This window comes from Garra rufa, chromosome 15, assembly GCF_049309525.1.
Source record: "Garra rufa chromosome 15, GarRuf1.0, whole genome shotgun sequence".
NCBI classification, from domain to species: domain Eukaryota; kingdom Metazoa; phylum Chordata; class Actinopteri; order Cypriniformes; family Cyprinidae; genus Garra; species Garra rufa.
The window spans coordinates 4,908,993-4,934,134 of record NC_133375.1 but is presented as its reverse complement, the minus strand read 5'-3'; the positions used below and the strand labels follow the sequence as shown (position 1 = coordinate 4,934,134).

Below are 25,142 nucleotides of genomic sequence, written 5' to 3'. Positions count from 1 at the left end.
TTGGTGTCCCTTTGTGACAGTGAGTTGAAAGTTTAACGTTTTTTTGATAATTATTGATATTCACTCTCCAGAGAATCTTTCTGCACTGGTTTGGTTCCGATCAGGTGAAAAACCTAGGACTAGTTCGCAAAAGTATATTTTTCAAAAAATATAAAATACAATTGATCAAATCTGAGGCGTGCATGACCAAGAATTCCAACTAAATAAGACGCTTAGGCCTGCAACTGACTGTTATGAGTTATGAGCAATTTCATACTTTTGATCGTTGTAGCGCCCCCATCAGGTCGATTGGGCCGAGCCTTGGTGACGTTGTCGGCAGTGTGAGTACTACCATCCCTCCAAGTTTCAAGTCTCTATGACTTACGGTTTGGTCTGCACGATCAGTTTTACGTGGAGATTGCTGATCCGTTACCATTCTAACTTTATTATAATAGGGTTTAAGTGCTATGTGTTATAACACAAATCTTAAATAATATCATTGTATGCAAATAACACTAGAATGGCACAGTTTGAGTGAGGTGTACGTATTGACAGTTCATCAGTAGTGACTGTGATATTGACAGGCTTTGTTCACTATGGTTTCAGATATTTGAGGGTTATGGACAGACAGAGTGCACTGCTGGATGTACCTTTTCTATGCCTGGTGACTGGAGTGCAGGTTTGTGTTCATGTGTCTTTATAGGCTTCCTTTAGTCATGAATACCATACTATGTGCTAGTTTTGCTTATTGAAATGTAAATCCGAAATATTAGTGTTCACCTGTGGTTCAGCTACTGAACCATGTTAGCTGTGTTTGTCCTGGTCTTACAGCAGTCTGGTATGTTTCAGGTCACGTTGGAGCCCCTTTACCCTGCGCTATGGTGAAGTTAACCGACATCCCTGACATGAACTACTACTCCAAGAATGGAGAAGGAGAGGTCAGTATTCAGATCACTGCGGAAAACTACCCCACCAACCAAATGTGTATACGTTTATTGCAACTAGGAGGAATTTTGGGTCTTATTTACAAACAACTGTGGAAAGTCACCTGTAACACCATGTGAGGGTTTTTGGGAACATTTTGGACAAATCAATGAGCTAAAATGAATAAACTTCTCTATGGTGTTATACCTGTCAGATCTGTATCCGGGGTCACAGCGTCTTCCGAGGGTATCTAAAGGATAAGGAGAGGACTGGAGAGGCTCTGGATGCTGACGGCTGGCTTCATACTGGAGACGTGGGACAGTGGCTGCCGGTGAGACCCTTCAGCTGCTTCACATCACTTTCACCCATCTCGCTTTTCACATTATCCCAAAAAACGAAAATTCTGTTCTCTGAAGTTGTTCCAAACCTGCATGAGTTTCTTTCTTCTGTTGAACACAGAAGACGACATTTTGAAAAATGTTGGTAACAAACAGTTGATGCTAGCCATTGACTTCAATAGCATGGAAAAAATACTACGGAAGCAACTGTTTGGTTACCATCATTCTTTAAAAGGTCTTCTTTTGTGTTAGACAATAGATACACTCATACAGGTTTGGAACAACTTTGGAGTTAATAATGACAGAAATTTTATTTATGATCTGTCTATCTCTGTAAGACTTTCTGACTAAGGCCTTGTGGGAATGTTTGCTGTCTTTCAGAACGGGACTTTGCGCATTGTAGACAGGAAGAAGCACATCTTTAAGCTTTCCCAGGGCGAGTACATCGCTCCAGAGAAGATCGAGAACGTCTACACTCGCTGTGTTTCTGTTCTGCAGGCCTTTGTTTATGGAGATAGTCTACAAGTAGGTGTTCACAATTAAAGGATTAGTTAACTTTCAGAACAAAAATTTGCAGATAATGTACTCACCCCCTTGTCATCCAAGATGTTCATGACTTTCTTTCTTCAGTCAATAAGAAATAGTGTTTTGAGGATAACATCAGCATTCAGGATTTCTCTCCATATAATGGACTTCTGTGGTGCCCTTGAGTTTGAACTTCCAAAATGCAGTTTAAATGCAGCTTCAAAGGGCTCTAAATGATCCCAGCTGAGAAAGAAGGGTCTTATCGAGCAAAACGATCAGTTATTTTTTAAACAAATTGACAATTTCTGTACTTTTTAACCTCAAATGCTTGTCTGGTCTTGTCCCAAAAAACTCCCATCTCGTTTTCTTCCCCAACTTTGCATTTGAGGTTAAAAAGTATATAAATTGTCAGTTTGTTTAGAAAATAACCGACCATTTCGCTAGATAAGACCCTTCTTCCTCGACTGGGATCGTTTAGAGCCCTTTGAAGCTGCATTTAAACTGCATTTTGGATGTTCAAACTTGGGGGCACCATACTTATCCAAGAGAAATCCTGAAATGTTTCCCTCAAAAAACAATTTCTTTATGGCTGAAGAAAGGAAGACATGAACATCTCAGATGACAAGGGGGTGAGTACATTATCTGGAAATTTTTGTTCTGAAACTGAACTAATCCATTAAGCACAGCAGTTTTGGACATCAGGCTTAAATGGCAACCTTCTGTTTTTAATGCAATGAAACTTACAGCAGTCCTTGTGTTTCTCTGCGTGTTTAGTCTTTTCTGATAGGAGTTGTAGTTCCAGACCCGGAGGTGTTTGTCGACTGGGCCAAAGAAAGAGGGATAGTCGGATCATATGAAGAGCTTTGTCAAAATCCTGTGAGCTTTAATGCAATACACAATACACAATACACACATGTCCCACCTGAAAATTTGCTGAAGCTGTTCTCACACTCAGGCCATCCAAGATGTAGATGAGTTTGTTTCTTTATCAGAACAGATTTGGAGAAATGGAGCATTACATCACTTGCTCACCAATGGATCTTCTGCAGTGAATTGGCGCTATCAGAATGAGAGTCCAACCAGCTGATAAAAACATCACAATAGTCCAAAAGTCCAATCAATTAACATCTTGTGAAACCAAAAGCTGCATGTTTGCAAGAAACAAGTCCATCATTATGATGTTTTTAACTTCAAACCGTTGCTTCCGGACCAGTCGTAGCTTTGCTATATTGCTTTCTCCATGGAAATTGTTGTCTTGTCTGAATCGGGTGAGAGAGAAATATGCCAAGATCAAGCACCCTTTACAAGAAAATCGGGCCAAAACAGTTCCTAACCAAATATGTGGGTGGATTTTGATGTGACATGACAACAGAGGATAGACTTTTTCACTGGAGGAAGGACTATTACGGATTATGGACATCATAGTAATGGTATTTTAGGCAGAAACAATGGTTTAAAGTTAAAAATGTCTTAATGATGGATTTGTTTTGAACATACATGCATCTTTTCACCTCTCAAGATGTTAATTGATGGACTGGAGTGGTGTGGAATACTATATTGTTTTTACCAGCTGTTTGGACTCTCGTTCTGACAGCACCCATTCACTGCAGAGGATCTGTTGGTGAGTGATGAAATGCTACATTTCTCCAAATCTGTTCCCGTAAAGAAATAAAGCCATCTTGAATGGCCGGAAGGGGAGTACATTTTCAGCATATTTTCATTTTTGGTGAACTATTCCTTTCAGACTGAATGACAAGCTCATGCATCATTAAAATGACTTTTCTTTTTATCCCGCTTGAATGGCAGGATGTGAAGAAAGCTGTGCTGGAGGACATGACAGCAGTGGGGAAGGAGGCAGGACTAAAGTCATTTGAGCAGGTAGAGAAGCATTCTGGGTCATTTACAGCTTAACTGATGCATGCTATAAATTTATCACACAATAAATATGATTCATCCCTCAGTTTTTAAAGATTTACAGTATGGAAGTACATTTACAAAGTCAAGCAGCCTAGTGTTCAGCAGGGTTGGGCAGCTTGTATTTTTGTTAAAGTGTATGGTGTGTATGTTTGGACATAAAAACATCTACAAAGTTACAAATGTCAAAGTGCACTCCAAAGGGAATATTTAAAAAAAAAATTAAAAATCCCTTTTCAAGAACTACAATGAACGGCTCCTTTAGATTACAGCGTTTGTTTTTTGGATGCTATGAAGTCACAATGCGGTCCATTAGAATATCATTCAAATAAATCCCACCTACGGAAATTCAAATCGTTGGTGGGTGGGGAGGGACGAGGTGGGGGATTCGCCTAACTTTAGTGATGTAGCATGGACAGCCGCTTCTGGGGTGTCGCAGGGCGTTGATCCATAATAAAAAAAAAAGTGCCTCGCATGGCTCCGGAGATGATTTTTTTGTTTTTTTGTTATGCATTGACAATGTAATTCCTGTGGGTGGAGCTGGTTTCATGTTAACCAGGGGTCTTCAGCAAGGGGTCTGCCAATTATTACTGGATTTTTGTGAGGGGAAAAAGTAAAAAGTAAAGAAAACGTATATAAATTATTTTTGTATGAATTTACACCACTGTTAAGGACAAGTCATGGAACCTTTGAATATTGGACAGTTAAAGGCCTTGGAGTTGAGGCCCAAGGTTAAAAACCACCGTTTCACATGTGACCCTGGACCACAAAACCAGATAATTCAGAAATTAGCTTTCCATTGATGTATGGTTTGTTAGAATAGGACAATATTTGGCCGAGATACAACTATTAGAAAATCTGGAATCTGAGGGTGCAAACAAAATCTAAATACTGAGAAAATTGCCTTTAAAGTTGTCCAAATGAAGTTCCTAGCAATGCATATTACTAATCAAAAATTACGTTGGTAGGAAATTTACGAAATACCTTCATGGAACTTTATCGTTACCTAATATCTTAATGATTCCTGTCATAAAAGCAGAATTGATCATTTTGACCCATACAGTGCATTTTTGGCAGTTGCTACAAATATACCTGTGCTACTTCTGACTGGGTTTGTGGTCCAGGGGTCACACATACAGTAGTCAACATTCGAAGTGAAAAAGGTTCATCAAGGTTGTCCTAAGACAAGAATGAGTATTGTTTTACGACAACTTTGATGAAAGGTTTTGATCCACTTTAAATATAGACTACTATATACTGTATAAATCTAGATAGTTTAATCAATTTTGCTGATGTGTGTATCAGAGCAGAGCTTCCCTTTCAGCTGTTTCCTCTCTCTTTCCCAGGTGAAAGACTTATATTTGCACCCTGAAATGTTTAGCGTGTCAAACGGCCTCCTCACGCCGACCCTGAAGAGCAGGCGTGTGGATCTCCGGCGAGTCTTCAGTGAGCAGATCGCACAGATGTACAGTAAATCATCCATTTAGACCTCACACGCTCTCCACATCACATTTACCAAGCGATTTTGTCTAATACATTTGAACTAACTTAACAAGACGGATGCTACTGACAGGAAACTGTTCTCCATAATTTATGCTAAATCGTCCTAAAGACAGAAGTTTCTCATGTAGTGATCTAGGTTGCATTTTAGGTCATTTTAGACCGCTGTGGTCATATAAGCTCAACGCAGATGTTCTCCATTCTAATGCACAGATCAGAAATTTTCAGCTGCATTTCCCAAGATTCGGGAACAGATGAACTTCGTTTTTTTATAGATGTTTGACAGTTTTGTAATTATGAGAGTTGCACCTCTGAAGAACAATCTGTATGAATTGTAAAGCTTCGTTTCATGTGTTGTCGACAGATGAAGCGACTGCGTTCAGCAGTCTGTAAATGAGTGTTTTCAACTGTACATGTTTGACTAATTGCAGCTGATAGAGATGTACTGTATTTTACTTCATTTTATCGACAGAAGAATAAAGACAATGTCCCATTACAGTTTTTCATTTTCATACCAATCACAGCTGTTGTTTGAACCGCAGATCTGATTGGTTTATAGGGATTTCATTTGAGAAACTTTGTACTTTGGTGAAAGGCATTAGGATGTTGATCTGTTAATTACAGAAATACTTTACTGGTTCATTCCCAAGTATCACAATACTTCCCAGACTGCAATGAGTGTACTGCTACTATTTTGCATGAATAAGAGTGATAAGATAAATGGGTTAATTGAAAAGAAAACATATTATGCCCCTTTTTACGAGTCTCAGATGTCCCCAGGAAGTTGTCTGTGAAGTTTCAGCTCAAAATACCCCACAGATCATTTATTATATCATTTTGAAAAAAAGCAGAAACATGCTGTTTTCGTGCATGCCTCTTTAAATGCAATTATTCTCGAAACATTTGATTTTATTCTATAAATATTTTGACTTTATTCTCAAAATTTCTACATTTTTCTTAAAACATTTAGACTTCATTCTGTTTAGAATTTATTCTAGGAATATTTTGACATTCTCATAATTTCGACTTTATTCTCAAAACATTTGAGACTCATAATTTCGACTTGATTCTAAACATATTTAGACTTTGAGGAAAAAGTCAAAATATTTCTAGAATAATTTCAACTTCATTCATGAAATTTCAGTTTTATTCTCATAATTTTGCCTTTTCTCGAAACATTTCGACTTTATTCTATATTTTGACTTTATTCTTGAAACATTTCGACTTTATTCTCAACATTTAGACTTCATTTTTTTAGAAACATTTTGAGTTTATTCTATAAATATTTTGCCTTTATTCTCGAAACCTTTCGACTTTATTCTAAAAATATTTCGCCTTATTCTGGAAACATTTTGACTTCATTCTGGAAATATTTTGACTCTATCCTCATAATTTTGCCTTTATTCTCAAAACATTTCAACTTTATTCTTTATCTCATAATTTCAACATTCTCAAAATATCAACTTTATTCTCATACATTCGGCTTTTTTTTTTGCTTTTTTAATGTGATACCAAAACACCGATGTAGTAAACAACTGGGAAAAGCCATCATGTCACAAGGGGAGCGAAATCTGACACACTTTTTCACATGCTTGCAGAAAAAGGCTAACCAAAACCAGTTGCTGAGTTGTCCTTTTTCACGATATGTGGCCCTGGACCACAAAACAGTTATAAGTAGAATGGGTATATTTGTAGCAATAAGCAAAAAAAAAAAAAAAACATGTAAAAATTATCTTGAAAATTATCAAAATAATTTTGATTAGTAATGTGCATTGCTAAGAACTTCATTTGGACAACTTAAAAGGTGATTTTCTCACTATATAGCTTTTTTTGCACCCTCACATTCCAGATTTTCAAATAGTTGCATCTCAGCCAAATTGTCCTATCCTAACAAACCATACATCAAACAAAAAAACATGACCCTTTGTCACTGGTTTTGTGGTCTAGGGTCACATGTCACCTTTAAAACAAAATGAGTAATTTTCAGACAAACAGTGGACGTCCACAACCAATTTACTGTAAGAATGGATGACAATTAAACAGCAAACACAATTTGTTTAAAGGAAAACACTTCAAATTAAGTAACAAAAAGACAAATAACACACACAATGTGTGGTCCAGCGTCTCAGAAAAAAATGGCAGAAGTCAAACATTTGTTTCTTTTAAAAGCAAAGCAGGAATGTAAAAACAGTGTAATTCTTACATTAAGTTGCTTGGTAGATGCTTTATTCAAAAGGACTTTACATCAAACCCACGACAAAGCCTACTGTAAAGGCACATTACATTTATTTTGATTTAAATATTAATATCAAACTGAACCCATAACCTTCTGTTCATACAATCAAGGCTCTTCCAGTTAAAAAACTTCACTGTATAGTGATTGTCAGTAACTTGAGATGAGATAAAAATGTGTGGCTTAAATGATTGGCCTTCATGTATTATGGCTGTAAGACAACTGTTAAATATAATTAAACTGGTCTTTCCTTCATTTCAAAACACAATGAGCACAAACACAACTCGGATACAAAAACCAAAGAAGAAAAATGTTTCACATGTGTCAGTAGAGGGAGGCAGAGTATCATTTCAAGCATGTAGTTCAGCGCTGTTCACTGACAATCACACTGTAACATTTTTCCAAGATATCAATCATCAACAATTTTCTACACTATTCCAGTGTTACACTTTTTAAAAATGCTTTTAAAAAATCTGAGGAACATACCATTGTAGTGTTTGAACTCTACAGACGACAAAATGTTCATAATGTATAGGAAACTAAGCTTTAGCATATCTTCATTTTACATTTTAATTTGGCCTCTGGTGAATGGGAAAGCTTTAAACAAGTTAGAAATTCAACTGCTGGTCAGTAAGAAAAATTAAACATTTAGGAAGTTTGAACAACAAAAAGAATGCTTAAATCAGAATATGAACAATTTAAAGACTGTTAAAAAGTTGTTTCATTAGTGTTTTCCGATGGCTTCATCTGTCAGATATTCAAAACAAGACTACACCAGAGACAAAAAAAAAAAGAACAAACAAAAAAGGAAAAATAAATAAATGTTGACCTGACGTCATAAAAACATCAGCGTAAGACGTGGGTAACAGGATGTTTTCGGTCTCAGTCATCGGCCACGATGGACAATGCGCGCAACTCGTTCAGTTTGGCCTCGTTCTCTTGCTTTCTTTGTTCATCTGTCAAACCGCCCTGATCGATCTGATCCGTCAATTCAGTGAAGATCTTGTGCATCTCAGTAAAATAGGCCACCTGAGAGAAATGTCAAAAACATACATTTCCAGAATTAAAATAAAAAATGGACTTTTTTGTTGTTGTTTTCACAATTTTCCAAGCACATTTGACCAATTCCAAACCACATTAATATTAATAACCACTATTGATTTTGTATTCAATCATTTATAAGTAATATATAATTGTCCATGAAGGCTGGAAGTGAAAACTTATATTTCAGGTATGCATAATAATTAGGCATGTTTTCTTTTACAGATAAAATGAGCCAAAGAAGAGATTTAACTCAAAATTATAAAATGCCCATGAGAAGTATGCAGTAATAGAGTTTGCAAAGTTAAGGCATGACCATTGGACAGTGAAATGCTCATTGGGTCAGCATGGTCAGAAAAAACAGGCGGAGAAAAAAAAGACACGTTAACTGCAAAAGAATCGGGAATTAAGGTGAAGAATTAGGTGTGAAACCATCAGGAACCATTTAGTCTCCAGTGCCAGCATTTTCCAGAAATGCAACCTACCTGGAGTCTCCAGAAGTGCAATGTGTCAGGTTCTCAGAGACTTTGCTTGGGTGAAAATCCTAAAAAATTACCAGCAATTAATAAGAATATCATTCTGAAGTGTTATGAAATACATGAAGCCTGTTTCTTGTAGGCTTTATAGACAGATAAGTTGAGAGTGACTCTTGAAGGACCAGCATCACATCTTCTTGTACCACTGTCTGAAAAATGTATCTTCCAGAATCTGACGGTAAGTTTTGGGAGTTCATTTTTAGTCCATCTCTGCAAGACAGACTTTTCAGGATAAAAGACTAAAACTGAAGTCCCAAAACTTACTGCCAGATTCTGGAAGATTAATTCTTCAGACAGTGGTACAAGAGGATGTGATGCTGGTCCTTCAAGAGTCACTCTTAACTTACCTGTGCATAAAGCCTATAAAACACAAGTCTTCATGTATTTCACAACACTTCAGAATGTTGGTCATAAGCGAGAGTCATTTTTTTACCCAAGCAAAGTCTCTGAGAACCTGACACATTGCACTTCTGGAGACTTTAGGTAGGTTGCATTTCTGGAAAATGGTGGCGCTGGAGACTAAATGGTTCCTGATGGTTTCACACCGAATTCTTCACCTTTTGCGGTTAACGTGTCTTTGCTTTTCCGCCAGTTTTTTCTGACCATGCTGACCTAATGAGCATTTCGCTGTCCAATGGTCATGCCTTAACTTTGCAAGTTCTAGTATTGCATTCTTATGGGCACTTAACAGTTTTTGACTTTTAGTCTGATTTAAATCTCTCTTTTTAGCTCTTTTATCTGTAAAAGAAAATATGCCTAATAATTCTGCACACCTGAATATAAGAAGTTTTTCATTTCCAGCCTTCATGGACAATTACAAATCACTTACAAATGATTAAATACAAAATCAGTAGGAGTTATTAACATTGATGTGGTTCGGAATTGGTAAAATGAGCTTGGAAAAAAAATTCTGCATTCAGGGAATGATGGGAAAAGTAGTTTTGTAGTACAATCCAATCATAATCTTATTAATTAGCTCAATTATTGGCATTTTCTGGAATTCTTTATCGCAAAATGTGCACAAATGGAGCCGTACATGATCAACACCCTCACATCTGGCATGATTCATAATGGACACGCCCCTAATAGTCAAAGCCACGCCTCTTTGTATTGACACACCCTTTGGACTCAATAAAATCCCTAAGATTCCCCGCTGTGGTCTTCATCATGTAATATGACCATTCAGGACAGGACAGAACAGGACACAACCCTTTCTAAACTAAAATAGAAAATGACCGCTAAATCCCAGCTTTTAAACAGGAATGAAATTAAACATGGACTTGTTTTGTGGGTCATTTATGTATTTTACTATCAGGGAATGATGGGAAAAGTAGTTTTGTAGTACAATCCGATCATAATCTTATAATTTAGCTAAATTAATAGCATTTTCTGGCATTTTTTAATCACAAAATGTGTACAAATCCAGTTGCATATGCTCAATACCCTCCTAACATCTGGCATGATTCACAATGGACACGCCCCTAATAGTCAAAGCCACGCCTACTTGTATAGGCACAGCCTTTGAGTTGGAAACTCGGACTCAATAAAACCCCCAAGATTCCCCGCTGTGGTCTTCATCATGTAAATATGATCATTCAGGACAGGACACAGCCCTTTCTAAACTAAAATAGAAAATGACTGCACAATCACTTTATGCTACAAAAAAAAAAAAAAAAAAAAAAACTTGAGGGATATTCTCCACTCCCGCTCACACAGGAAAACCAAAACTCATCCTGTGCTCCGGCGCACAGAGATAACGCTGGTGGGTCTGTGGGTAGCAGGTGACCCTGATCTTCTGCGATCGTTGTGTGAGCGAGCGAGTGTCGGCTGAAAGCTTTCTTGACACGTCCCGCCCCTGCTCTTCCCCCGGCCCGTGAGTCAGGGGTCCCACGAGAGACGCTTTGATGATTAATAGCCTTTAATCACATTACAAGGCTCCAGGAGGAGTGGGCCGCCATTGAAAGCGCTGGGAAATACAGCTGCTCGGCTCTCAAACCTACACACGGCACATTTATTCAAGCTGCTTACTGTATGTGCGCTCGCAAACACATCCACATCGGCTACGGCCTGAAAAGTCTTAAAACGTTCTCAAGACAATATGAGTGGTGTTTGCCAGTGAAAATGGGTGAAGCTTCAGTATGTGGCTGCTAAGGTGTTCAAAGTGGTTTTTTGGATGTGGTTCTGAATGGTTGCTAGGTGGTTTCGTACTGGCCCACCTCCAAGTCACCTAATTTTAATATGTTCTGTTAAAAAAAAAATTGAATTCTTGTCATCATTTACTCACGTTGGTGCAAACCCGTATGACTTGGAAAAAAAAAGTTGACTCGAAGTTTATACAGTAAATGGCATTGGAGTGCAAAATCTAAATATTGAACCCTATTCACTTTCATCATACAGACAAAAACACAAAATAAAAAACAAAACTACAAAAAAGCATCAAAAAACAACAACTAAATACAAAATTTTTAAAATTAAGTAAAAAAATAAAAATAAAAAGGCGTAATGGAGTGCAAAACATCTATTAAAGCTTCTGACTTTCATTCAAAAAAACAAAACTACAATATATACACTACCAGACAAAAGTTTGGACACACTTCCCCATTCTCTTTGATCTACAATTTTGACAAAGTTTTTAAAATAAAAGGCGCAATGGAGTGTAAAATATAAATATTGAATCCCACTGACTTTCATTATAGAGACAAAACTAAAAACATAAAAAGATAATTACAAAAGAGACGACTAAAAACTAAAATTGTGACCTAGTTCATAAAATAAAAGGTGCAATGGAGTGCAAAACAAATACTTTTATTATATAGACAAAGCAAAAACAAAACTAAAAAGAAAAACACTAAAAAAAAACGACTACAAAAAACATCAATAAACAAATGACAAAAAAGACAACTAAAAACTAAATGTTTAAAATTAAGTTAATAAAAAAGGCACAATGGAGTGCAAAACAAATATTGAAGCCTTCTGACTTTCATTATTTTCATTAGAGACAAAAAAAAATGAATTACACAAAAAACAACTAAAAACTAAAATTTTGAAATAGTTTATAATAATAAAAGGCACAATGGAGTGCAAAACATAAATGTCGAACCCCACTGACTGTCATTATAAAGACAAAAACTAAACAAAAACAAAATTAAAAAAATTTTTACAAGACACAACTACAAACAAAAAAATTGAGCTTAAGTTCATAAAATAAAAGGTGCAATGGAGCGCAAAACAAATACTGAACCCTAATGACTTTCATTATATAGACAAAACAAAAACAAAACTAAAAACAAAAAGACAAAATAAAAAACAAAAACTACAAAAAAATAAATAAAAATAAAAAAGAAATATTGAACCTTACTGGCTTTCATTATAGAGACAAAAAACTAAGCAAAACAATAAAAAAAACATAAAAAAAAACAAATGACAAAAAAAGACAAAACTACAATTTTGTTCATGAAATTCAAGGGTCAATGGAGTACAAAACATAAATATTGAACCCTATTGACTTTCATTAAAGAAACAAAACAAAAGAACAAAACTACAGAACTACAGAATCTGTTTTTGATTTTTGTTGTGCTCATAAAATAAAAGGTGGAATGAAAAAAAAACTATTGACTTTCATTATAGAGACAAACAAAAACACAAAATAAAAAAATTCAAAAAAGACAACTAAAAACAAACATTTTGACTAAGTTCATAAGGCAAGAAGTGCAAAACATAAATATTGAACCCTATTGACTTTCAGTATAGAAACAAAACTAAAAAAAAAAGAACTAAAAACAAAAATGTTGACTAAATTCACAAAACAAAAGGCGCAACAGAGTGCAAAACAAATATTGAACATAAATATTTCATTAGAGACAAAAATAAAAGCTAAAAACAAAAGCACAAAATAAAAACTAAACAAAAATTAGAAAAAAGACAAATAAAAACAAACATTTTGACTAAGTTCGAAAAATAATTGGGGAATGGAGTGCAAAACAAATATATTGAACCCTATTTACTTTCATTAAACAGAAAAAACAAAAAATAACAAAAAACAAAAAGTACAAAAAAAACAAAACAATGACAGACAAAACACAAACTAAGTCAAATGATATACTGAAGTCGTAAAAGAAGGTAAGTAATATGAGTTTGAAATGACATGAGGGTGAGTACATTTTTATCTCTTTAAGGATTTGTTCAAATTGCTGACCCTAACTACAAGCAATAATAATAGCGATATTTCATTTAGCAATACCACTATAAATATTACTCAAATCAAAGGCCATAAAAGCAAAGTCTGAGTGGGCAAAGGTCATGGGGTGATCAAACTGAAAAGCCATTTCCTCTTTGGTCTCGTTAGCTAGAGATTCGCAGCAGAATTTCGATTGATGAATGCAACTCAACTCCATTGTTCAGGAGCCACTGAGCTCAGACACCCACGGATTGCAAAGACACTTTTTAGGGTTTTTCATAGGGCAGATGTATAAATGCGGCACCAAACATTGTGATGAAGCACATCTCTTTTGAATAGATTGTGTAAACTGCCTCTGGGAGTGCTCGAAATGACTTCAGACTCTAATCAAAGACTCCACGCTGGCCGTCAGTGGCACTCTGTGATCTATGAGAGGCCAGTTCCTGCCCAGTGCTGAATGGAAGCGGATACTGGTCTGTCCTGTTTATGGTGGTCTCACCACATGAAGAGCGGAGAGGGGATCTGTTTGCCGTGCAGCACGTGGGGCTGGAAGGAAAACTAGTTCAGAGGAAAATCCGCCTTGGACCTGTCAGAGATCAATCAAAACAACCAATGAATGATGCCGCCACACACAAGCTAAAATGCAGGTACGGTACCGTATTTATGTCTCCGCTTCGGGCGGCACACCCACGGACCGTTCACGAGCCGTATGATAAATGTTGGACACAATGGAGCCTTCTCAAAAACGGCAAGCTTCAATTTGATTGGTGCTTGCTTTCGGGAGTCAAGGAGAACCTACATTTCAAGAATTTAAGTTTCAGTAGTTGGTAGCTAGAAAACGTGGCGTTTTTTGAGAACTGCCCAATCCTGCTTGGATTCAAAGTTAAGTCCATTAAACAATCTGTACTTATTACTTTCAGATGGGAAGAGATTCGTACCGCAAAGTCAACACACATTTCCAATCATTCCTTTGCTGCTGTCTGTTTAGCTATTTGTGGAGACAGCTGCGCCATGATTTGAATTAGATACCACACCGATCTATTATTGTGGTTTCGCCGATTTCAGATTTATCGCTCTTTAAAAATCACACACAGAAAAAACAAAATCAAACTGTGGTCGTCGATGAACACATCATCCAGACAGACCCTTCCTGTTTAAGCGGCCGATTCTCAACCAGAAAAGGCTTCAAAGAGAATTAGTATTTATGCTTCTGTCACACACACATTAATATATTCTAAACAGAGGTCTAATTAACTAATTAAACACATACACACACACACACACACACACACAAATTGTAACACACTGTCTACACTCTAAGCCACAGATGTCCAAAAACGTCTGACTTCACATTAAGCGTCACGTTACCTTAGAATAATCAAAAATAAGATCAAGGCTACCTATTAGGCAACAATAAAGTGAAAGCAAAATGTAGCTTTGGAATGGAAATCCATTCTGAACCAATTACTGAATTTGTACAACTCTCCATCCATTCCACACATTGTTTGTCCTCTGTAGAGTTGAAGGGATGTTGGAGTCTATCGGCCAAGGGCCGGAAATATCCCTGGATGGACGGCCAGACATTTGCATGGCTAAAGCCGATAGTGTGCTTTCCTTGCAGCCTGAGAACATTCCATGTGATGGAATATTCGTCATCACCACAGTGCACTGATATCCAGGACAACAGCACATGTGCAAGTAATTTGGCGCTCAAAAACAAAAGGTCCGCTAGGTAGTGTGAATACACAGAATGACTCCATCAGCGCTCACGGTCAATAGAGAATACTCTGAGACAAAGCGAAAGACATAACACAAAGTATTGCCAGGCCTTAACAAACCCAGACATACATGCATTCATTAGGGATGTTCGATCCCGAAATTTTTGGAATCAATTCCAATTCCTGGTTCTGGAATTGATGGGATTTGATTTCAAGAACCGATTCCTGTCGAGTCAATTCTTGTTTTTTAGATTGGAGGAACCTCATTTCGCAATGACTTCAGAATATCAAAAGAAAGGTCATAGAATAGTAGCATTCTCATAATATGAAGCTTCATTAGTAAAAATTACGATTAATGTAGCTCTGACAGATTTAAAATTGCCATTATGTCTGCGTTGCCCATGAAATTAGTTACAGCCCACAGCTCAGCAGTGGACATGCATTTTTTGCATGAATTAAACAAGACGTGATGGCCCGGTTTCACAGACAGGGCTTAGACTAAGCCAGGATTAGGCCATAGTTCAATTAAGACATTTAAGTAATTTTTATAAACGTGCTTAGAAAAAAAAAACATTACTGGTGTGCATCTTGAGACAAAAAAGGCACTGATATATTTTAAAACCAATCAGTGCAATTTTATTTCAGTTGAAACAGCTCAGACATTTACATTTTAGTCTAGGACTAGGCTTAAGCCTTATCTGTGAAACTGGGGGTGTGTGTCTAAAACACATGTGCACAGTTCAGCTGAATGATGTTTACTTTAAAAGTATGCTTTGCACAAAATTAGCAAACTACACACTGAAATAATAACCAGAACATTAACAACAACACTGATTATAAGAGCTCATGGTTTATCTGTCAGATAAACCATCAGATGTGCTCTCGGCCACTGATCTGTTCACTCACTATTTTAATGCATATACATATACATATATATATATATATATATATATATATATACATATATATATATATATATATATATATATATATACACACATACACATATACATATATACATATATACATATATATATATATATATATATATATATATATATATATATATATATATATATTAGTGGTGGGCATAGATTAATTTTTTTAATCTAGATTAATCTAGATTAAATCTTGAAATTAATCTAGATTAATCTAGATTAAAATGGCTAATTTGAATTCTTCTGAAAGCATTCAGAATATGTGTGCTACCCAAATAATGACTAAAAGTAAGTCTTTGAGAACGGGTTTCTCAAGCCAGGTGGCGCATTAGACCAGGCGCTCATCTCCTGTTTCCAAAATGCATTACAAACTGCTTGACAATTGCATTTAAAACACAATTAACTATACAAACTTGTGTAACCAAGTACTTCTGCGCAAAAGGCTGTACGACGTGCGCGTTCCAGTAAAATATACAGGCGCGCGGGTATGGATAGCCTATCTGCGTGCATCTTCCAATAAACTGCGTTGCTTTTAGAAGCGTCAATTCAGTTGTTGCATATAGTATATGTCTTTATTTCGGGATTATCAAAGTAAATTATAACTCAAATTTTAGATTTTACTGGGGCACAGCAGATTTTCACTGGGGCACGTGCCCCAGTAAAAAGGGTCTAGCAACGCACGCACCTGCCCTGAAGCGGCTTCATAACTGCATCCATGTTTGCATGTCTCATTTGATGTGGTAATTTCACAGAAGTTGAAGACTCGTTCTCGCCCCCTACATTGCAATTCAACTAGATATACGTCATCCGCGCTAAAATATCAAAGTGAAAGTCATCATAGCTTACGTAGTTTAGACCCAGCTCCCAACCCAACTTTGAGAATAGATTAACGGCGATATTTTTTTTATCGCGCGATATGAGTCTCACGTTAACGCAGCACGTTAACGCCGATAACGGCCCACCACTAATATATATATATATATACACATACACATATACATATATACATATATATATATATATATATATATATATATATGTGACCCTGGACCACAAAACCAGTCATAAGGTTAAATTTTACAAAACTGAGATGTATGCATCATATGAAAGTTCAATAAATAAGCTTTCTATTGATATATGGTTTGTTAGGATAGGACAATATTTGACCGAGATACATCTTTTAAAGATCTGGAATCTGAGGTTGCAAAAAAAAAAAAAATCAAAATACTGAGAAAATCACCTTTAAAGTTGTCCAAATTAAGTTCTTAATGCATATTACTAATCAAAAATTACATTTTGATATATTCATAGTAGGAATTTTGCAAAAAATCTTCATGGAACATAATCTTTATTCAATTTCCTAATGATATTTGGCATAAAAGAAAAATCAATAATTTTGACCCATACAATGTATTTTTGGCTATTGCTACAAATATACCCCAGCGACTTAAGACTGGTTTTGTGGTCCAGGGTCACATATACATATATATATATATATATATATATATTATATTTAAGGTGGAAATGAGATCAAGACCCTCGATCACCTCATGATCTATTCAGGCGTGCGTGGGTTCATTAAAACGATATTCCGAACGAACCTTTTCTTGGAAATGAATCAGACTTCTAATCATTATTAGCGAGTGAGAAGCAAATTAATAGGTGCTTCTCAAATGGAAGGCTGCATCCTCAAACTCAAACAAACTCCACGAGCTCAGTACCGACTCGTTTTCATTCAGTTAATAGTTATATTCAGTTAATAGTTATAGTTACATATGCAGCCTTCAAAGGATGGAGCCTTCCATTTGAGAGCTTTGGAATTGACTCTTGATTCCCAATGCCCTGGAATCGATTCTTTTTGGCATCGATTCCCAGCCCTTGCATTCATATTCACACTTACTGACAATTTATTGTTTCCAGTTCACCTGACCTAGATGTCTTTGAATTGCGTGGAAAAGTAAAGAAAGATGGGACTTGAACCTGGGACATTCTTGCTGTGAGGTGACAGTGCTACTCACTGAGCTGGCTACGCCACAAGCATTGTTATGAATCTGATGCCATCAAGAATTTCTCGAAAGCCCTGCATTCTCTTCATTCCAGCACACACTGTGCAGCTCAGGGGTTTCTGACACTTTTCCTGGAGAACTACTTTCCTGTAGACTTAAGTTTTAACCCTGCCCCATCACACTTGCCTATAATTCTCAAGCAATCTCGAACACCTTGATTAGCAGGTTTAAGAGTGTTCAATTAGGATTGGAAGTAAACTCTCCAGGATGGTATTCCTCCAGAATCACGAATCGCTAGTTCTGGTCCAACAGTTTCTGAATGCCAGAACGTGTCCTATGTAAACGCCTATGTAAATAGGGTAATTCACTTTGAGTACATCGCCGTAAGGAGAAAGTCTTTGCTGAATGCATCCGGTGTAGACACAATGCATGTATTGTTGAACAGTTTTAGACCATGTTATAATACTGAAGGGGCAGTCGTGGCCTAAAGGCCGGGACAAACCAAGCCAACTTCAAAGAACTAGCAGAGACGAAAGCTAATGGTGTTGCTGCCTCGCGTCAGCAGCGTCTGGACCAAAAAACTGCACTTGAACACAGACTACAGCCGACTGCAAACTAACATGTGCCGCTTTGAATGGCCAAGGCCAGCCCAAGAGGCCATATGACTGACATGTAAAGCAACCAAACATGTTTTGTTTTGTTGCATCATATTTATGGGTGTGAAAATGTCACCACAATAACAGACCAGTGTGTAAAACTTTACATTTTTCCCATACTTTTGAAAATCCAGCATTCAGCCAATGGTCCGTGGGTGAGACATTTGAGACTGAGACTACATTAGAAGAGAACAGTCTTCTGTTTGTGACACCATCATTTACTTACTTGTTTGCGAAACTGAGCATCCAATCAGAGTTCTCAGTTGTGCTGACGGCCCCGACTGCTGTTGAATCGGGCAAACTACAGCCGCCAAGAGCAGGTGTGTGGAACACACTAAACAAAGACTGTCGGTCTTGGTGTTTCCCGGCCTTAATGGTTAGAGAGTCGGACTTGCAACCAAAAGGTGCGGACCATGGGTTCGAGTCTCGGTACTGGCAGAACAATGTGAGCCAGACGAGAGCCAACGTGTGAAATACACCAAACAAACTAGCCCAACAGATGCTGGCTGACGACCCGATGTTGGCCGACCGTCGGCTTGGTGTGTCCTGGAATTAATGGTTAGAGAGTTGGACTTGTAACCCAAAGGTTGTGGGTTCCAGTCTCGGTACCGGGAGAACGACTTGAGCCTGACAAGAGCCGACGAGTGGAACACACCAAACAAACTAGCCCGACAGACGCTGACTGACAGTTGACCGTCAGCTTAGTTAGTGATTAGAGAGTCAGAGTTGTAACCCAAAGGTCATGGGTTAGAGTCTCGGTACCAGAAGGGATTGTAGATGGGAGGAGTGAATGACCTGAGCTCTCTTCTACCCTCAATACCATGACTAAGGTGAGACCCTTGAGCAAGACACTAAATCCCCAACTGCTCCCTGGGCACTGCAGCAAAAAAGGCTGCCCACTGCTTCAGGTGTGTTCACTGTGTGCGTGCGTGCGTGCGTGCGTGCGTGCGTGCGTGCGTGCGTGCGTGCGTGTGAGTGTGTGTGTGTGTGTGTGTGTGTATATGAGTGAGTGTGTGTGTGTGTGTGTGTGTTGGTTCAATACTCACTGCTGTGTGTGTGTGCACTTGGATGGAATAAATGCAGAGCACAAATTCCAAGTTTCGGACACCATACTTGGTTACACGTCACATCCTTTTCTGAAACTTCTCTAAAAATTGGTAATCTCTCCTATTAGTGTTACTGGATCTTAGTGCCTTTGATACCATCAACCACAACATTCTCTTGGATAGGCTTAAAAAATTGTTGAAATTACTGGGATTGCATTGGCACTGGGTTCTATTCATACTTATCTGACCATTATCAATTTGTAGCAGTAAATAAGGAGGTACTATATCAACCACAAATTCAGTATGGAGTACCGCAAGACTCGGTACTAGGACTGCTGTTGCTTTTCACCCTCTACCCTCTGAGGTTTGTGAATATCATATTTTGTATGCATCCACTCGCATGAGAAGAGTCAAACTCAATGCAGTGCCTTCTGGGAAACCAGTCTGTGAGTGTAAATTTGGCTCATGCCATGGCCATCCAGGATGTACGTGCTTGTGTCTCTCTTTAGGCCAAATTTTTATTTGTCCTCGTCCCCTGATATAAGGCTGTGTGTGTGCGAATGACTCAGCAGGATGAGGGACTCTCAGCATGACTGAATGTTCGGTGAGTCAAACTGTGTCCACTCCAGGACTACTGGAAACACAAACACAGTGTCTAATCTGACGTTCATCAGATACAGAGGGAGGTAGCGTCTCCACACTGCACCTATAGTAAGCAGTCTCAGGAGTCCACCTACACCCTCTATCTGACAGTAAGACACCCTCCTCTAGCTCGTCACAGAGAGCTGCTGTTGGTGACTGTCTTGGAGTATGTGGGAGTTGGAGGTATGGCACTCTGGGTTACTGAAAACGCTTGATGAATGAGACTCGGTCATCTGCTAGGCCTCTCTCTCTCTCTGCTGCCCATCTGTTAGCTGAAAGCTTGAGGAAAGACTGCATTTCAGGCCTGATCTACGATCAGCTTAATGCATTAATGTGTTAATTTATTTATAACCTTTATTTTTTTCCACAGAGCACCCACATCTGGTTTTCAATAGGGCAAATGACAAAAGCGTAACATCACAAAGTGTTGCTACACAAAAACAATCACAAAAGACTGTTGTCTCCATAAAGTTTGCAATGGCTTTAGCTAAAGGAAGTTTGTTGTTTTTCCGTCCATGACATTTACAAGCTGAATTCAATTGCTGTTTACAACTCCATAGCAGTAAACCACAAGATAAAATCAGCTTCTAGATGACTCCAGTTATAGACATGTACACCCTGTTATCAAACAGATAGTTCCAGTTCTCAATGCAGATTGGTCAAAAGAGCTCTCTAACATACAGCTACAATACATATAAGTGATGATGTACAGTCAGACATAGTCACAAAAATAACTGACTTGGTGGTCAGCCACTTCAGAACTAGCGAAAAGTCAGAATATTATCATGCAGTCTTAAAAATAAAGGTTCCAAAAGCTTTCCCATGGTTGAATTAAGATTGAACCACTGATGTCACATGGACTATTTTATCGATATCTGTACTACGTTTCTGCGCCTTGAACATGGTAGTTACATTACTGTCTATGCATCTCTCAGATTTCATTCAAATATTTTAATATGTGTTCCAAAAGATAAACAACAGTCTTGTGGTTTTGGAACGATATGAGGGTGAGTAATTTAATACAGAATTTTTATTTTTGGGTGAACTATCCCTTTAAGATTGTAGTGATGGGATTGAGATGTGACACAAACCAGATTAAAAACTTGTATGCCCCAAACAAGCAGCATAGCTCCATGTGTTGGAAGCTGCCAAGTGGCTTGTAAGCTTTCTGTGTATGACGCCATTGTGTTTGTCGTCATAATGGCCATTTCCCATTTGGCTAATCCTTCTCAGGCTAATCAGATAACCCAAAATCAAACCTATTAACACTTGACATTTACATTAGGAATCATCTTCTAATTAAGTAAAGTGTATAAACCAAAATTGAACATAGTTAATTTAAAGTAGTACAGTGTATTCATTTAAAGTAGTACCCTTCTTAAAGAAGGGTTTTCAAAAAAAAAACAAGCTAAAATTAAATGAGTTTTTGCTTAAAACAAGCAAAATAACCTGCCAATGTGGCAAGCAAAAAATCTTATTTCAAATAGAAAACAAGATTATTTTTCTTACCCAATTGGCAGATTATTTCGCTTGTTTCAAGCAAAAATGCACTTAATTTTGACTTGTTTTTTTTTCTGAAAACAAGACGATCATTTTTACTTCTAAATCCTTGATTTTAGATTTTTTAGATATTTCGGCTGGAAACAAGACAATTATGTTTCTACATAATTCATCTGTTACACCAGACTTAAATGGTTCATGTTCAAGTAGACTTGACAGCTAGGAGAGACTCTCTTAAAATGATCAAGATGGTATTTTTTGGGATCACAGGATCTTGACAGACTCAAACCTGACAGATCTCGATTGCCCGCTCTGCCCTGAGCCGTGAAGATTACGGCTTTTAAATATGTGATTAACCCACCAAGAAAAGGCCTGCTTGGACTATTCAGCTTTAACACCAGCTCACAGTTAAGCCAGTGTTGTAAAACACTGTGAAAAATAGGTTATATTCACCGTACTTACAGGATACTTTTGACTCAACAGGCAGATGACAGCAAAGGTGATCCTTTAGTTTAATACATTACTACTGTATGTGTGTGTGTGTGTGTGTGTGTGTGTTTCCTAATGCAACTACATTAAAGTGTAAGCGTGTAAGTGTATCCCTGTGAATACTGATATCATTTAGACCAAAAAGCATTTAGACACTTGTATAATTATGAATTCAACATCATTATCCATCAAGCCAGAAATGGAATGACTGTTTAACAAAAACAGTCTAATTTAACTGTTTAACTGCACAATTTAACTGCTTAAATGCTCCTAAAGATTTTTTGGTGCCCCTGTATAGACACGCATTCAAAATAACAACATGAATTAAGAATAATATGAACATTTCAGAGAGGGGGTGAATACATACGTCCTGAAGAGGAGACTCTGTGTATATTTGACTTGGCTTTTCCTCTTTTACTACATTCATTAGATCTAGTGTTTAGCTCGCACTCACACACTCTCCTTAAAATAACACACACAGTCTGAGCTGTGGACATAAGCAGTCAGGATTGTGGGGGTTAATCACATTAGAGAGAGGGGAAGTGTGTAGAGTGAGACTGTGTGAGCACAGCATAAAGGAGTGTTTTTGTCTGTGTGTGTGTGTGTGTGTGTGTGTGAGAGAGAGTGTGTGTGTGTGTGTGTGTGTGTGTGTGTGTGAGAGAGAGAGAGAGAGAGAGTGTGTGTGTGTTACTGAGGGTTAATCACATTAGATCTGGGTGGAGGGAGCATAAGCTTTAAAATTTACTACTGTGTGTGTTTGTGTAAGGGTGTTTCTTCAACTTGATTTTTATTGATTTTAATTTTTGGCTTTTGATTCCTATTAAAAACAGCATTTTTTTTTTAACTTTTAACTTTTGTTAAATGAATAATAAAAAAATATTTCACCATGACAAAATTTTTTTTTTTTGAACAGTCTTTTATGCATATATTTTGTTAAACCCTTCCCTCAGACTTGTACTTTTGTCAAACTCTGAGAAAAGCATGGGAATATTTAATTGTGTGCATGTATGATTTATTATTATTATTTATTCATTTTTTTGACAGAAATGAATGAAGTGATGATAAAGACAAAGTTACAAAAGATTTATATTTCAGATATGTGACCCTGGACCACAAAACCAGTCTTAAGTCGCTGGGGTATATTTGTAGCAATAGCCAAAAATACATTGCATGGGTCAAAATTTTTGATTTTTCTTTTATGCCAAAAATCATTCAGAAATTAAGTAAAGATCATGTTCCATGAAGATTTTTTGTAAAATTCCTACTGTAAACATATCAAAATGTAATTTTTGATTTGTAATATGCATTGTTAAGAACCTAATTTGGACAACTTTAAAGGTGATTTTCTCAGTCTTTTTGATTTTTTTGCATCCTCAGATTTCTGATTTCAAATAGATGTATCTCAGTCAAATATTGTCCTATCCTAACAAACCATACATCAATAGAAAGCTCATTTATTGTCAAATTTTTCTCAAATTTAACTTTATGACTGGTTTTGTGGTCCAGGGTCACATATATGCTGTTCTTCTGAACTTTGTATTTATCAAAGAAACCTGAAAAAAATCTAAAAACACATAATAATAATAATAAAGTAATAATGAATTCAGGTTTGAAATCACAAGAATAAATTGTATTTTAAAATATATTCAAATAGAACACAGCTATTTTAAATAGTAAAAATATTTCACAATTTTACTGTTCTTGCTGTACTTCGGAGCAAATAAATGTAGACTTCAACAACAAAAACTAAAAAATCTTACTATTAAAAAACTTTTGACTGGTAGTGTATAAATATATAGGGGCATTTCCTCTTCAAAATATTGGATGAGAAAATTAAACAACACTAATATTAACACTAATAAATTATTTAATATTAATTGCATTAAGAGCCTGGGGGTGAAAACCAGAGTAAATTTATCTTTTGTCTTCTGCACTGCCACTTTTTTGCCAAAATATCTAAAAATTCCTAAATCAAGAAGGATTTTCTAGACAAACAAAAATAATTTTCTTGTTTTCAGAAAAAAAAAAAACAAGTCAAAATTAGGTGAGATTGTGCTTAGAACAAGCAAAATAATCTGCCAATGGGGTAAGCAAAAAAATCTTATTTCAAACAGAAAACAAGTTTATTTTTCTTAACGCATTGGCAGATTATTTAGCTAGTTTCAAGCAAAAACTAACTTAATTTTGACTTGTTTTTTTCTGAAAAAAAGACAATCATTTTTACTCGTCTAGAAAAGCCTTGATATAAGAATTTTTAGATATTTTGGCTGGAAACAAGACAAAAAAAATCGAAGTAAGAAAAGCATTTTATGCAGTGTGGGAAACATGGGAAAGTATCTCCTGTAGCTTTTAAACACGATATTTAGGCAAAATAAGAAAATTCTGTTCAAAAGTTTACACCCCTGGCTCTTAATGCATTGTTTTTCCTTTTGAACATCAGTGAGTGTTTGAACCTTCTGTAATAGTTGCATATGAGTCCCTCAGTTGTCCTCAGTGTGAAAAGATGGATCTCAAAATCAAACAGTCACCGTTGAAAAAGGGTTCAAATACACAAAAATGCTGAAAAACCAAAGAATTTGTGGAACCTAAAGGATTTTTCTGAAGAACAGCGGCCAGTTTAACTGTTCAGGACTCATGAACAACTATCACTAAACAAAAAAAAGCTGTGGATCATTCAGGTAATAAGTGTGTGTAAACTTTTGAACTTTGAAAAAATTCAACTATTATTTTCTCTTGTGCACAATATATAAACGTCTTCTAAGTCAAATATCTGATTCAGGTCAGTAATACATAATTAACATGCATTTTGTATGATCCCTCTTGTTTTGGTAAAATAATTACCATTTTGCAAATTCTCCAAGGTGTGTGTAAACTTTTGACTTCAAGTATAGATACAGTCTGTGTGACTAAGGAAGGAATTTCTGTTGTGTTCAAGAAAATCCATAATAAGGCCCACGTAACTAACACGCTGCATTTTAGT

General features: G+C 36.7%; 2 protein-coding genes across 2 annotated transcripts in view; one reads left to right on the top strand and one right to left on the bottom strand.

Moving 5' to 3' along the window:
- The window catches only part of acsl2 (acyl-CoA synthetase long chain family member 2), a 38,723-nt gene extending 33,042 nt beyond the window's left edge, over nucleotides 1–5,681 (top strand). Inside the window, exons 15-21 of the mRNA XM_073819557.1 lie at nucleotides 586–658; nucleotides 829–917; nucleotides 1,118–1,234; nucleotides 1,623–1,766; nucleotides 2,541–2,642; nucleotides 3,573–3,644; nucleotides 5,027–5,681. Coding sequence (XP_073675658.1) covers nucleotides 586–658; nucleotides 829–917; nucleotides 1,118–1,234; nucleotides 1,623–1,766; nucleotides 2,541–2,642; nucleotides 3,573–3,644; nucleotides 5,027–5,167 — 738 coding nt within the window. The 3' untranslated portion in view covers nucleotides 5,168–5,681. The remainder of the gene's footprint in view (nucleotides 1–585; nucleotides 659–828; nucleotides 918–1,117; nucleotides 1,235–1,622; nucleotides 1,767–2,540; nucleotides 2,643–3,572; nucleotides 3,645–5,026) is intronic.
- A 1,494-nt stretch (nucleotides 5,682–7,175) lies between these two features.
- Nucleotides 7,176–25,142, bottom strand: part of bin3 (bridging integrator 3) — a 100,807-nt gene continuing 82,840 nt past the window's right edge. The window contains exon 9 of the mRNA XM_073819386.1: nucleotides 7,176–8,442. Coding sequence (XP_073675487.1) covers nucleotides 8,296–8,442 — 147 coding nt within the window. The 3' untranslated portion in view covers nucleotides 7,176–8,295. The remainder of the gene's footprint in view (nucleotides 8,443–25,142) is intronic.